Genomic DNA, 14812 nt, shown 5'->3' on the forward strand with positions numbered 1-14812 from the left:
GGTTCGGTCTCCCACTGTGCCCAGTCTGTATGGGAGACCCTAAAGATCCACTCTGCCTGCTTTGTGGACACATCTTCTGTCTGGACTGTGTCAAAACGTGGTTGGGACCTGGTCAGATGTACTGTCCTTTATGCATGCAGCCAGTCGATGAGGATTTCCCTTTGGTTCCTACAGACGACATTAGGTTGGTAACTGTACATGTTTTTCAGCAAAATTAACTGACTTGTCTTTTTTGTTATCGTAAAGAAATCATCTGTTTGACTTGCAACTCTTTCTTTGCTTAGGAAATCAATCAACCTGCACGCTCAGTTCAGGAAGCAGTGCAATGCTTTCTTCATCGACCTGGTATCCACTGTGTGCTTCAAAGACAACTCTCCACCCTGTTCAGCCGTCATTCAACATCTGCTGTCCTTTCTGATGGTAGAACCCAGTCCTGTTTTCATCCTCAGAGGTATTACTGTCTTCTCTCCCTCATTCATGTCTTTGAGCCCGGGGATTGTTGTGATGTTGGTGCTATTCTAGTTTATTTTTTCTTTTCTTTTTTAGCAAATCGACAAGTTTCGACAAAGGTGCTCTCTCCCTTTGATGACTCTGTGGATAAAAATCCTGTCATCCGATCAGTGGTGCTCAAACTCCTTCTGAAGTATAGGTAAGGTGCTGAGGTGACACAATGTAGTATAAAGCCGCAAGTCCCACCTCGCTTTTTGTGCCCGGGCGGGGCGGGACAGGTTTTCTCGTGGTCCCACCGAAAGAATTGTGGATGGTACGGAAAAAAAACCCGCCACCATCGGCTACGATTTTCCGTCACCCCTCCGTTGAGCTATCTAGCACCGAAGAACTTGTCTGTATGTTGGAGGCGCAACAAGGTAGCCGTCTGCTGATTGGCAGCAACGATCGCTACTTTCGACTTGCCCGCAATTTAAATATTTCATCGGCTGTAAACCCTCTTGTTGTTTACATACGCCACTTTGCGCTCACTGGTTGTTTTGTTCACTGGGTTTATTGAAACGTCGGCGTGCGACACAACATCGTGGTCTTATACAAAGGTGCAGACGCTCCTCTCAGTAACAGGAGGAGGAGATTAAGCAGGAGCTGGTCGCTGCTGTTTACAATGAGAGAGTTTGTGCCGTGTCACAGAGAGCGACTCGGACGGCGGCGGCAGCGGCAGCGTTGCGGCCGGGGATAAGCCGCGGGCCGCTTCCGCATTCTTCGCCCAACATATCCCCGGATCCTTCACAACCCCGCGTCCTTAACAACCCCACCTACGTTTTAACCGTACTTTCTGAGGTGGGACCGCGCGGCAGAGTAGCCTCGCGCTCCGCCTCGCGCTCCGCCCCGTACTCCGCGGTGGAATCGCGGTTTAAGTGAAGATGTACTTATGAATGACTCTATTCCCTTCCATCCTGTGTCTTATTTGGTTTAATTGCATTTATAAATTTTTTTAAAAGTTTTGATGACGTCAAAGACTACCTGCAGCAGCATCTAATGGGAGTTGAGCAGAGCAACATCTTGGAGGAGACCGACAAAATTGAGCTCTACTGCTTGTACATTAACTGTCTGGAGGTAAACATGCATTCAGAGGCTGCATTTGTCAATTAACAGTGTTACAAAGCAATGGGACATTTTTTAAACCTTTTTCTTTCACCTTTAAACTTCTGTAGGACTCCATGTTTGACAGACTGCAGTTCAGAACCGCTGCAGATCAGCACACATGTTTGCAGGAAGAAAGTCGTTTTCTGACCGAGTACCTGCAGTCACAGTCTCCAGAAGCAGCAACTGTAGAGTTCTTTCAGCAGTTGGCCAGAGTGCGGATGGACCTAGATTTGTCTGCAAGTCTCTTTGAGGAAGAAATGAGAGCTCCAGGTTTGCATTTTCTTCTTCTTTTAAAGCTAAACTGCATTTTTAGTTAGTTTTTTTGCTCCAATTGGATTCACTGAATAATATTTTTTAATTTTTAAACCAGGTTCCAAGGAAGAAAGTCAAAGAGGAACCACAGCCTTCCTGAGCAGTGTGGTGAACTTGTGCAGGCGGAGTGGAAACGACTGGTATCGGGTCTATTTGATACGGAAGATTGCCAGTCAACGTGGAGTGGAGTTTGTCCTAAAACTCCTCAAAGTGGAGGAGATGCATTGGCTCTTCCCTGAAGAGACTCTGCAAAAGGTTCAGTGGTCAACAGTTTAGTTTTCAGCATTGATGACAGGATTATGAATTATGAATGTAATGCTTAAGGTAAATACATTTTTTGGATCTTTTTTCACCTCACCCAGAATGAAGAGGCGGTCCCTGTAGACCAGTATCTTGTTTGTGGGGAAGATTACAAAACGATCAGAGATGCTGTTGCGAAGGGAGTTATGGAAGGCAAAATGGCTGAACTGGACAAGTCTTGTGAAGTAAAACTCCTTTGTTTATTGTAATGCTTCATCAGCTCTGGACTTTAATTGTATATCAATTTTCATGATCATTGTTTCTTACGCAGGATTGCACATGCCTGCCCCAGTGGAAAACAGTTTACCTCTTGTTGGCACTTTACAGAGAAGTCACTACTCTCTACAGGGACACTAATACGAGCTTCCATCCTAAACCTGAGGTAGGTGATTTACGAATGTCCCACTGAGCTACCGAGTGAATTAACATTCATTGTCCTTTAACAAATATTATATTCTGTTATCAAGTAAAGTAATTGTGTCTTGTATTCTTGTAATCACTTGTGCTTTTAAACTGATGAGCTTTCTCAAAATATTTCTGATGCACTGTCTATGTACTTTTGACAGTGACTGAAGTTTTATTATTTATCATCCATTATTACTGGATCTGACATTAGCTATTTATTATACAGGAACAGCTTCTGTAATAAAACTTAACCAAAAAAAGTCATGGTATTGATTGTGATGATGTTTAATAAAACAATGTTGGCACCTTCACACACTCAACCCGAGTTTGACAAAAGCTTCAACATAATAATCAGAGGTAATCAGTAAAGGTTATTTATGGTGATTCCTAATGACAGGGCGAACAAATGAATGAATTTTACAAAGGTAAGCGGACTCTCTAGTTTTCCTTACCTATCGAAGGAACACATCAGCCTAAACAGACATAGCCCACCAACAAACAAGATGAAACTTTAGTCTCAAGAATCACATCAACTCGAACAACGGTGGGAGCCTCTTTCCGTAACTGAAACAAATCAGCATTGTGGCTACGTAATGCTGCAGTTGTGCATTGACTGTAGAAGATTGAAGCAAGTGCTGTCAGGGTGGAGTGGTCAAAGCCAATGTATAAGCCACCAGCCAATCAATGACTGGAAACAGCACTGCACATGGACTGAGTGAGCTCACAGTAACTTCAATCAGTCTTCAGTATGCCAATAACATATATTTTAATTTATGCTTGTACCGACAGCAAGTGACTGCCCTGGTGACTTACATCGAGACATCAAAAATACTTGACAGCAATGGAGCGAAAACCTTCGCCCGGTATCTGGTGACCAACCAACTCGGGCCTCTGGTTATTCCTCCCGGAGCTTCCAGCGCTCACTGTGTGTCGGTGGACTTGACTATCCACTTGGCTGCTGTGTTGGTCTGTGGAAACATGGGGATCTTAGCTCCTCTGCAGCAGCTTGCAAGGACACCTGCCAACATGCAGGTATGTATTCCAGCTGCTTTCAGTGATGACAACTGGGCAGTCAGTCAAAGTGAGATTAAACTTTTCTGTCTGGTATAGGTAGCTTTCTTGCCCACCATGCCAGATGACATGTTGGCAGTAGCTCACCAAGCTTTGGGATCATTGCGCTGGTACAGTAAGTAATGAAGAAGTTAAACTCATGCATCTAGACCATATTATTCCAATATTTTATGAAGCAAGTCATACAGTTACATATGAAATATTTATTTATTGTTACCACAGATTGTCCAAATGGCCACCCATGCACCATTGGCGAGGTATGTTCTGTTACTTCTTATTTATGCATATTTATACGAGTTTGTGAAGAATTTTATGTGTTCTTCCTATAGTTTACACGTATTTGCTTTCTTAATACTTTTTGCTAGTGTGGCCAGCCTATGGAAACAAGCTATTGCTTAGATTGTGGAGTTCAGATTGGTGGAAACAACCACTTGCCTTTGTACGGATTTCAACCTATTCACTTGCAGTAAGTTGTTTGAAAAAAATCAAGACAAAAGATAACATTTCAATTAGTCTATAGTTTCAGTTTCCACCTTTTTGCCCAATGTTTTCTGACAGAGGTGACCGCACTCAGACTGGCCACATCCTCGGTGACCCTAACCGCAGAGACAATCCAGACATGCTGGACACAAAGGGCCTTTCACCTGTCCCTTTCACCGTTATTCGCATGATCACTCACATGGCAATGCTGCTTGGGGCCTGCGCTGACCCACAGGTAGTTTGATTTGATTGTTTGCACCAGGATACCATAGAGTCAGTTAAAAGAGGGGATGGCGTCAGTCATCTTCTCTTTCTATGATTCCAGTCTATCGCTGCAATCATCAAGCCTCCAGTCAGGGACACTGGAGCGTTCCTGCTTGCACACTTGAGCAAGGACATGAAACACCTCATCAGATCTCTGGGTAAAGGAACGGATGACACGATCAGTGGTGTTCACCTGCTCATCAAGAGCCTATTGGAACCCCAACAGCAGCCAAAAGGTAAGAAAACATTTTTAATGCAGCTGTATGTTGAAGTAATTTTGCTGTGCCGTGTCCATTCTTGATGAAAGGGAAGTTTTCCAAAGCAAAAGTCTTTATCTTACTTAATATTGTACTTTTCTGCTCCTGAGCCACATTCTAACCCCTCAACATTTTATGTTTGCTTCAGTTCAACCTAGATAATTATATCATTTTGGAATGCAGCCCATGTTCAATCATTTGTAATGGACTTATGTTAAGTGATTCCTTCTAACAATGAATGTAGGGTTAGGAGGAGCTTTTTGTATCCTCAGCGTACGTCAAGAGACGTACAAGCATTCTTCATAACTTTGCTCAAATCATTCTAGTTCGCATTTTTTGAGTTCTACATAGGTTGCTTTTCTTCCTCTGTCAAACACAAACTTGGTTTTCCTTCTCCAGTGCCGGTTCCTTATGATGACGTCCTCTCCACAAAAGAAGCTAGAAATGGATGGGAGGTAGAAATGAGCAGTGCCATCGTCGCACCACACCTAAAGGTAAAAGAAAAGGCTTTTTTTATGTTGTAAAAAATGAACAAATAACAGCTTACTATGATATAGGGGCTGCACGGTGGCACATTCATTTGTGCAGTTGGTGCAAATGAAGAAGATTGTGGGTTAAGGTGATATGGCCATGATTTGAGTCCAGTTACAGTTAGCTGTCTCGTGTGCATATTTGGCTCCTGCTGTGACCATATGTGGGATAAAGCACCATAGAAGAAAATGGATAGTTTAAAAAGTCACTTTCATTGGATCGATGCATGACATGTGGTTTTCTTCTGTCGTCTTTTCTCCCACAGAAATTGGACAGTCGGCTGAAGGAAGTGAATGCATTTATCCGGGCAGACTCCCGCATCTCTGCCAATCCAGTTATGAAGCTCATGTTTGGCGATCCTCATCTCGTCTTGGCCTCGCTCCCCAAAAAGTCCATGATCCACGGGTCTGTCGTGTGGAACTGCAGAGAGAAAGTGTCCCTGCTGAGCCTCACCCACATAGTGGAGCAGAATGATGGCAAAGACACGCTGCCTGTACTCTGGAGGTTTCTGCATAAGGTAAGAAAACAGCAGGTGAATGTGTGAATCCACCTTTAAAGATGCTGAAATATTCAGGTCTCTTTATACAGAAAGTCATGTGGTTTTTCAAAAGGAACATTTCTGACATAAAATGTTAAATCTACTTTTGTAAGCCTAAAAAAAAATGTATGGCATTATTAATTGTTCCTTGTGAAACAGACAGCTTTGAAATAATTATCTGTCATGCTTTAAACAATTCATGAACATTAACCAAGCGATGTTACATATTTATTTTTAGGAAGCTGAGGTACGCCTGGTGAAGCACCTTCCTGATATCCTCACACTCCAGAGGGATCTGGTCAAGAAGTTTCAGAACATCGCTGAGCTGAAATGTAACTCCATCGCTGACTTTCTTCGCAGTCAAAAAACAGGTATTGTACCAATCGGCTCTTCTCAGCCTTTTCAATGGCATGACACACACACACACACACACACACACACACACACACACACACACACACACACACACACACACACACACACACACACACACACACACACACACACACACACACACACACACACACACACACACACACACACAACTTCTAACTAACTGTTGCTGGGAAGTGTTATTGTAAAATAACTGGCAACTTGGAGGTCTGCCTGCCAAGCAGTGAGTTGTTTCAACCTGGAAGGAAGTAATAATTGAGAATTCTCAAAAGAGGAAAATCTGTTCCACACATGACAGCCACTTATTAGGCCTTAATATGCCGTCGTCAGTTGATCCAGTGTGCTGCTTGTCCCTGTTTGACATCAGCATCTTTAAAACGGGTGTCTTTGTGTTCGCCAGTTTCGCTGAAAGCCTGGTATGAGAAATACATCCGAATCTTCCTGACAACCTGGAACCAGCTCAGAGTTTCTCTGGAAACCAACGGTAAATACACACACCATCCACTCATACATTCTCCTAGTCTGCTGCACTTAAGTTGTGAAACTCCTTCATCTAACCCTGGATTAAAATGCTTTTCAGGTGAGATTAAGATCCCAGCTGAGTTCTGCCAGAAGGACCTGGACGTCAACAGTGACTTCAGGGTGCTGTTACCGCGAAGACAAGGCCCGGGCCTCTGTTCCACAGCCCTCGTCAGCTATCTGATCGCCCTGCACAACGACCTGATCTACTGTGTCGACAAGAACACTGGAGAAGAGACCAGGTGGGGGAGCTCTTGCCTCATTATTGCTGCTTTCAAATGCATGAGCACAGTGTGTGAACCTCTCGCACAAATGCAGAATGGTTTTGCAAGTTGATGAAAAGTATTCAAACATGAAATTCAAATGTCACAAATCCCAGAAGATATACATCCTCTGATACAGGAACGATTGTGCGTTTGTGTTTATGCCTCTCCCAGCTACAAAGTGAGCCCTGCAGATCTGACTGACCTGCATGTGATTCACTACGAGATGGAACGAGACGTGATGCCACTGATTCTGGCCAACACCCAGTACAGCATCGAGAGGGGTCAGGAAACCGTTCACGAGTACAACCTGCCCAAAATCCAGCAGCAGATCATTTCCCGCTTCCTGCAGGGAAAACCTCTCATCACTCTCAACGTGAGCACAATAATGAAAAAAAGCAGACCTGATTGGTTTGCCCAAACATTTGGAGAGAAATGTGAAGACTTTAGTTTCCCTCATGTTTTTGTCTTTATACCACAGGGCATTCCAACGCTGGTGAACAGACATGATCGCAACTACGAGATCATCCTGAAGGATGTAAAAACAAAAATCAGACAGGTAAGTTTTGATGCATAAAACAAGCGTTTTCTTATCACGCGGGTTCCTGTTGCTCACGGCATCCCTCCTCACACCGACAGGAACCACTGCAGACTCTCATACTGGTCGCTGTGTCCGGAGAGCTGCACTCCTACAGTGACGTGTGTGAGGCCTTGTACACCCTGGAAGTGGCCCTCGGCTTCCTTGCAATGACGGGGGGAGAGCCGCACATGCAGCTGTCATGCTACCTGGAGGAGGTTCTGCAGATGGGAAACCAGATGGCTCAGCATATCCTCAAGGTTGGGCCGTCTGAAATACTGGTTATATTATCTTGCTGCCAGTTTGCTCGTTTCCTCTGAACAAATAGAATGTTGTCTCTGGTTCCAAAAGTCGTCAGTGCTACTTTTGCGTCATCTGACTTCAGCATGTGCTATTGTGTTCAAATTAAACTTTAAATCTACAAAGATTTAATCATTTCATGTTCTGGAAATGAAATAAAGCCTAACTTTTTTTTTGGGTTTGATTCTTGCCCCGCAGGTGCTGAGTGTGTGTTGTCTGAAGCATTGTGTGGCTCTGTGGCAGCTGCTGGCCTCGCTCAAATCAGAAAACATGCTGCAGCTCAAAAGGGTGAGGCATGGCGCAGTGACCCAATCAATACAGACAGTATTGATTGGGATTCACACAAATATTTGAGGGTTCTGATGTTTATTCAAGATGTTTCTGTCTTTGTCAGGATCCGTTTCCAGTTTCGGAGAAGTACAAGCAGCCTCTCGGCGAGGATGAGTGCAGGCTGCTGACTGGCTTTTTCTCAAAGAACAGCGCTGACGCTTTCCTGCTCGAGATGCACGAATTCCTGGTGCTCGTCCTCAAAACACCTGATGCACCTGAGACCTACAGGCCCGACTGGAGGTAAAAAAGAGTGTTTTTCTATGTGAGAACGTGAGACAACGGAAATCTAGAAACACTGACTTAATGCGGCAAAGTAAAGGTTTTTCTTTGAATCCCTTATCCCCAGTGGTAACGTATTAAAGTTGGTATTGGGAAAGTAGTATCACATGTTTTATTTTAGATCTCAGAAACCAAGTGCATTTCTTGTCCTGTAGAAAACCTAATGTCTGCTCGTGTGGCTCACTACTTTGGGAGGCGGGAGTTCTGTCAAAATGTTGTTTTGTGAAAATTTGATTTATTAGTTTGGCCTAGAAATGGCCTGAAAACACACGTAATTATGGTCTCCAAAACATATGACTAAAGTACGACATGTATTCTAACTACATAATTGTAAATTTGAGAAATTGTGTTTATTACCATTTTTTTTATTAAACTTTTTTGGGTTTATCTCCTAAAGCTTGAAAGACACTGTGGTGTCTTACATGGAACGCAAAGACATGGACATTCCCCCCGAAGTGGAAGAGCATTTCCCGGAGGAGATCAGCCTGGCACATTACGTGGAAGCCTGGAAGTTCATAGTCGAGTTCAAGCACCAGCGTGGTCATAGACAATGAAGAACCAATCGGTCGTTTTGTTTTTGCTGGTTTAAAACGTCTCGGCAAAAGTGAAGTTTACATCCTGAAGCGACGTTATTGACAATCCATAGTTCCATATGTTCGTGCAGAAGAGACGTGCCTTTTTATTGAATAGCATTCAATCGTATCAATGCAAGAAAAGAAAAAAAAACAACCTTTGTTTTCCGTGGTGTTTCAGGTCTTATTTTCTGTTATTTTGTATTTCTAAATCAACATGCACAAAGTTTCTGCTCAGTTGAAGATGTCTTGCTTGCACTTTACTTTTGTTCTTCATAATGTGAATTTGAAAGAAGAAATCAAAATTCACTCAGGTACAAAATGTTGTGTATGTCTTTAACAAAATGCGTCAATCCATGACTTTACTTGCCTTCATTCAATCAGGAATGTTTTTTTGTCTGTTTTGTTTACTGTTCTACAATCATGTGTAAACATTGTTGCCTTTTACTTCCATAAATTAGCTGTCTTTCATTCCATCTTTTTTTTCCAGTTACTATTATCCTGACTGAAGAACAAGTGTTTCAGTTCTGTTAATTGGACTTTTGAATTGAATATTTTGTCCGTGTCTCTGATTATAAATACTGTCTTCAGTAAAGCGCAAATCTTTTCACTGCTTAATTTCTGGTTTTGTTTACTCTGAGAAAGTTGCAATGTATGTTGTAAATGTCCGAACTTATCACTTAGAGAATTGAATGTATGTGGGTATATCTGTCTGACATTTCTGTTCCCCGTACAGCTGAGTGGAATCTCCATATTGGGCCTAACAGAGAAGTCAATGAGAGAATCACTTACTGACATCATTAAACAGATGTCTTTGGAACAGCTGTGGGCACAGTCGAGTCGATCGACATTAAGTCCTTACTTGGAGCCTCATAATTGCCATTGCTGGTGTGCAGTTGTAAATTGGGCGTTGCACAGTAGATTTTCAACAGCCTTTAGACTGTGGGGGTCACAAGTTAATTACTTCTTATTTACCCTCTACATCACTGCCAGAAATGCAGCAATGGCTGCGTATGATGCAGTGTTCAGGAAATGTCTTGCCTGCCAAAGGTTGAACGGCGTTCTGACCCTCTGTTGGTGGCAGCTCGGTGTGTCTGCTCAGGCAGGTACGACCTGGAAATAAGGACAAGACAGTGAAAAGAATACCTTCCAAAGTAGAGTTCAAATTAAAATGTTTAAATGTGACATTCATACTAAGTGACCTGGGACTCGTTACACATTGTCTTACAGTCTACGCTCAAAAAAAACAACAACCCACAGCTTTGGCTTTCTGTAAGTCCCACCAACACGTGAAGCAGGGTATTGAAAACACAAGTGCAACAGATAAATGCCATCGTTGCAGACGTGAAATTCATTACGAGTTGACAGCCCAAACTTCCAGCAGCGGCGGGCGAAGCTGACGTCCTGCCTCGTCTGGCTGTGTCCTCGCTCGTTAGCAGACTCAGAAAGTGCACATACTGGACGGGAGGTCAATCAACACACCCACACATGGGTCACAGGTTTGATTTGGGCAACTCTCGCTCGCTGAGCAAGCTCCAGTGAGCAAGCTCAATCGGTTTCGCTTCCACTTCTGTAAGCTTCAAAGCCGTCATGGCAGAGATACAAAGAGAAGAACACAAAGTGACCAAATTATTTTCCTCTCTCCCTGTTTGTTTTTCTGTCCTTGTTGCTTGATGAGGACGGATTGGGGGCAAAATTGCTGTCCATCGTGGTTTGAACTTGATGGTTGGCGGACATGTGGGATCAGCTCTTCAGAAATTTTCCTTCTTATTAACAAAAGAAAGACAATGTCGAGGCTGCACCCCCTATTATATTTATTTACTTATTATTGTGGACAATTGCAACCATGGCTACTCAGAGATTGCAGTGATAAAAGTCCTTTTGAGACATGAACAGTATACATTATTAAAAAAAAAAAGTAAAGTGACTGCTTGCAGAGGCTTGAAAGACACCTGAAGTAATGGCAAAGTGTTTTCAAAACTCAAAAACCTTTCAAATGGAAGGAGTATGGTTTGTATTTGGTTGTTTCCCCCCCAAAAATGATCATACAGTAACTTACTTAACTAAATGCTGCAAACGAAAGCCAAATGCTTTCTTCAAATTATATTTTAAGCAGTTTTTTTTTACGTGTTACCTGAAATTGCACTTAACTCACATTATACATATTTATTTCATTAGTTACTTAAGAATTAATGCCAAAATATAAAAGGGGAGAAAAAAGACTGGGTATTATGCCAGCACTCAGAAATGTTGTGAATCACAAAGTGGTAATGGGCTAATATGTTTCTAGTTGGTTCAGGTTTCCTCGAGTAAACATGAGTTCTGTTAAATGCAAAGAGTAGCTGTCTATAGCGGAGTGCATTCTTTCCTGGTGTTTGAATACGCACCTGATTTTAACGTGGGTTAAATATACAACTCTCTTTCTTTTTGGTTATGTTCACTATTTAAATCCGCTCTTCTCTTCGACTTAATTCTTTGCATGCCTTTCTGAGATGCCCTATGAACTTCACGATCCAGTTAAAATATCACTTCTGGGTTTAGGTCACCGCTGTGCCTTGATCTGTGGAGGGGCTTCAAACCTAAAGCTTTGCAAAACAACCTCAGATAGTCATCAAGTTTACACCTTCGCAGATCCAATATCGTTCTCAAGCCCTGACGCCAGGCAGACGCTCGCAGCCTAAAGGGAACCAAGATTTTAATGAATGTGGTATGAAATCAGTACCTTGAAACTCCCTGGAGACCCCGGAAAGCACACCAACAGGCTACTGTATATTCTATGAGGCATTATGCTTTAGAGGTGGTCTGGGGAAGTGTTTTCTTTAAATTATCCCTCCAGGGTGCCGCTGTTATTGCATTATTATCAAATTAGTGTATTTTAATTACTACGTCATAGGAAATGTATGTGCCAGTAGGTCATTTTGGGGTCAGAGCCGAGGCCAAGTCCACACTCTCAGGTTGCCCAGCTTGTAAGGCCTTGCTGAGATGAAGAACAGAGGGGAGGGGAAAAAAAAGAAATGTCAGTGAGCACATCTGTGAATTATATTAGCTAATTGTGTGCACTTCTCCCTGCACTCAACACTTAGGTTGTCCTTCGGACACAAGGAAGAAATTAAGAGCGCTGCTGCCATGTTGTTCTATTCAATATGTGAAGAGAAAATACAATTCCAAGTTAAGTGGGAACATACCTCATGGGATTATGGGAAGCACAGCGTTTTAACATTTCTTTTTTTTAACAGAATGCCAAAGCAGATTTACGACTTGTAACTTTTTGCTTGCTTATTTCGAACATGCTGTTTCTATCTTTCTACTACCTAATATTCTTTTGATTTTTTTTTGATTGGTTTGTGTGAATTACTGACACGAGTGGGTTTTTATTTAGGAAATGAACAACTACTGTGCTGCATCGCGACATAGCGGTCAACACTCACAATGTGGAGAAACTCTCAGCCCGAAGCTTTTCTTTTGTTTAGTTTGCTTATTCGCCATGTGCAGGTCTATGTGTTTCCATGAGTTTCTCCTCCTCTCACGATGCTGCAACGTGTCCTAATCAGTGTCTCTAAATTGGTAACATGGATGAGTCTGTGTGATTGTCTGCCTTTCTTTGTCAAACCCTGCGGTAAACCGCCTGTGTCCCTAATCTGGAAATATGAACCTGTTTATTAAAAAAAAGGCTGCGGTGTGATGTGAACAGCATGGATTCTCTTTCACCAAGGCAACTTTTGGTGGATGGGATGTACGAGGCATCAAGTGAACGTTTGGTCTTCAGAGTTGATGTGATAAAAACTGAAATATTTCACTTGAGTTTGATGAGAGCCAGCTTTGTAATGACTTAATGACTGGATCAGCGCGTCTCCAAAACGACACCTTTCGTGGGGTTTTACCAGTCGGAAGACTTCTGTGTCTATCAAAAGTGGTCAAAGGAAGGAAAAGAAATGAGATGACGACGGGAGGAGTGACGGCTGGCCTGTGTGGTCTGATCCAACAGATCAACTTTGTTGCAGAAGCTTATGAGATTGTGAGAAAGGGTGCAGTGGTTCTGCTTCTCATTGTGGAAGTCTCAGTTGAAGCTCTCGAGATTCCCAGCACTTCATTTTGCCATTCATCACTACGAGTAATAGAGTAGAGGTGGTGTTTTAAGCCGTGTGCTTTTCTTTCCTTGGGAAATGGGCATGTCAATATCTGACTGTATAGGATTGAGCGGAACATTTTGGATTCCAGTCCAGGATCTGACCGTATGTGCATGATTTTGTCCCTAAAAGGCAGTGATGGACAGCTTCTTCTTTAAAAGACAAAATGCTTGCCATCAAGTACAAGTCAAGGGTTTAGTCATAAATGTTACAGAGTTGTTATGATGTACAATTTACTGAAATTTAACGGTGAGTAGTTTTTGGTCTTGGGAGAGTTTGGATTGTGTTGCATAAAAGAAAAAAAACCCCACAGTATCCGTTTACATTAAAGATGAGAAACCCATGAACCTTTTACAACACAAAACTCTTCTGAAAGAGAGAAAACTGTTGCTTCCTGGCATACCACAGAGACTGTTATATAATACAGCAAAGCACTGTTCTCTTCTCTCTCTCTTCTTTGTTCCCTGCATCGCTGCTTGTGTTCCCTCACACGCTTCTCTCTTATTTTTTCTGGCTTTTTCTAGAAAGCAAGGGCTAGGAAAGCATTTCCCAACGTATAGAGGCGCTGACAGTTGTCCTGTACAAGAGTAGAGAAGTGGGATTGTGGGTTATTTTATTTCTATCCACCAGGTGATGAGAGAATCCAAGAAAAGACTGAATATCAAAATGCCACGGCTTATTTCACCTGAAATGGAAAAAGTACAATAACTGACTAGTGTATGTTGTTGCAGTGTTTTTTCTTTTTATATATATATATATATATATATATCTCAGTGTTTCTGATTCAGTATTCCCAGTATCTGCGGTAGTCCAAGAAGTGAGATAGTTCCTCAGCTCCCAACTCGTCTCTCCTGTGGCGGAGGCTCGAGCTGGTGTTCAGTTTCACAGCGCCTCCCTTCTTGGCCCCAGCACAAACACACAAAACCCTCTCCGATTGCATTAGATAATATTTGTCCTCAATTATAGTCCCACAGATATGGATTCTTGAGTGGAGTACAGTGGCAGCAGACAAAGCCGAGTGACCTTGAGCCCACTGCCAGGCCTTGCTGATGTGGGCTCCTTTACGAACCCGAGACAATTCAAGTTCTCTCAGCAGAGGGGCAAAATAAGCAAGGTATCCATTAAGAGCTCCGGTGTAACGCAGAATCACTGCGCTGTATATTTGTCCTCGCGATGAGTGCATGTGGCGCTATAGTGAAACGTGACACCGCCTAGAATACACACTGGTGTCACATGTGAGGACCGGTCATAGTTTAAATAAATCAACTGGGCTTTTTCTTTGCCGCAGCCTTGTCTGCAGTAACCACCCAAACCAGGTAATGTCAGAGACGTGTGTATTCGTGGTTTCAGTAGATCAGGGCACAGCAGAGCAGAATGCCTTGAAGGTGATCAAGCACGTCCATCGATACGAGGAAATCTGCTGTTGTTGTTAAACGTCTCTACAAAATTACATTTGCATATTCCTGAGGTAAAACTCGGCATTAATCATGATTTAGACATAGCAAAGAGAGGTATTTTACTGTGTAAATAAATGAACTTTTGATCCTGTGTGGCACCAGCTAAATACGGGAGGAACGTTGCTACGTACTTCTGTACGTCTTTAACAGTGGCTGCCATCTTATTTACTTAAGAACAAGCAAGCTATATCTGGGATCTAAAAATATAATAATACATGAACTACAAATGTCATTATAACGATGT

At 42.6% G+C, this 14812-nt stretch overlaps 1 protein-coding gene across 3 annotated transcripts in view; it reads left to right on the forward strand.

The window, feature by feature from the left end:
• Positions 1 to 9802, forward strand: part of LOC308124653 (E3 ubiquitin-protein ligase rnf213-alpha-like) — a 31870-nt gene extending 22068 nt beyond the window's left edge. For all 3 annotated transcript variants that reach the window (XM_080487779.1, XM_080487780.1, XM_080487781.1), the window contains exons 43-67: positions 2 to 184; positions 285 to 451; positions 547 to 649; positions 1449 to 1563; positions 1662 to 1863; positions 1964 to 2160; positions 2268 to 2390; positions 2477 to 2587; positions 3400 to 3642; positions 3721 to 3796; positions 3904 to 3938; positions 4047 to 4147; positions 4240 to 4396; positions 4487 to 4661; positions 5082 to 5176; positions 5479 to 5730; positions 5990 to 6122; positions 6545 to 6628; positions 6725 to 6905; positions 7101 to 7302; positions 7408 to 7485; positions 7566 to 7763; positions 8002 to 8091; positions 8198 to 8373; positions 8810 to 9802. In XM_080487779.1, the coding sequence (XP_080343905.1) occupies positions 2 to 184; positions 285 to 451; positions 547 to 649; positions 1449 to 1563; positions 1662 to 1863; positions 1964 to 2160; positions 2268 to 2390; positions 2477 to 2587; positions 3400 to 3642; positions 3721 to 3796; positions 3904 to 3938; positions 4047 to 4147; positions 4240 to 4396; positions 4487 to 4661; positions 5082 to 5176; positions 5479 to 5730; positions 5990 to 6122; positions 6545 to 6628; positions 6725 to 6905; positions 7101 to 7302; positions 7408 to 7485; positions 7566 to 7763; positions 8002 to 8091; positions 8198 to 8373; positions 8810 to 8966 (3634 nt within the window). In that variant the 3' untranslated portion in view covers positions 8967 to 9802. The remainder of the gene's footprint in view (position 1; positions 185 to 284; positions 452 to 546; positions 650 to 1448; positions 1564 to 1661; positions 1864 to 1963; positions 2161 to 2267; positions 2391 to 2476; positions 2588 to 3399; positions 3643 to 3720; positions 3797 to 3903; positions 3939 to 4046; positions 4148 to 4239; positions 4397 to 4486; positions 4662 to 5081; positions 5177 to 5478; positions 5731 to 5989; positions 6123 to 6544; positions 6629 to 6724; positions 6906 to 7100; positions 7303 to 7407; positions 7486 to 7565; positions 7764 to 8001; positions 8092 to 8197; positions 8374 to 8809) is intronic.
• The last annotated feature ends 5010 nt before the right edge of the window (positions 9803 to 14812 follow it).

This window comes from Lipophrys pholis (assembly GCF_963383615.2).
Source record: "Lipophrys pholis genome assembly, chromosome: 19".
In the NCBI taxonomy this organism is placed as follows: domain Eukaryota; kingdom Metazoa; phylum Chordata; class Actinopteri; order Blenniiformes; family Blenniidae; genus Lipophrys; species Lipophrys pholis.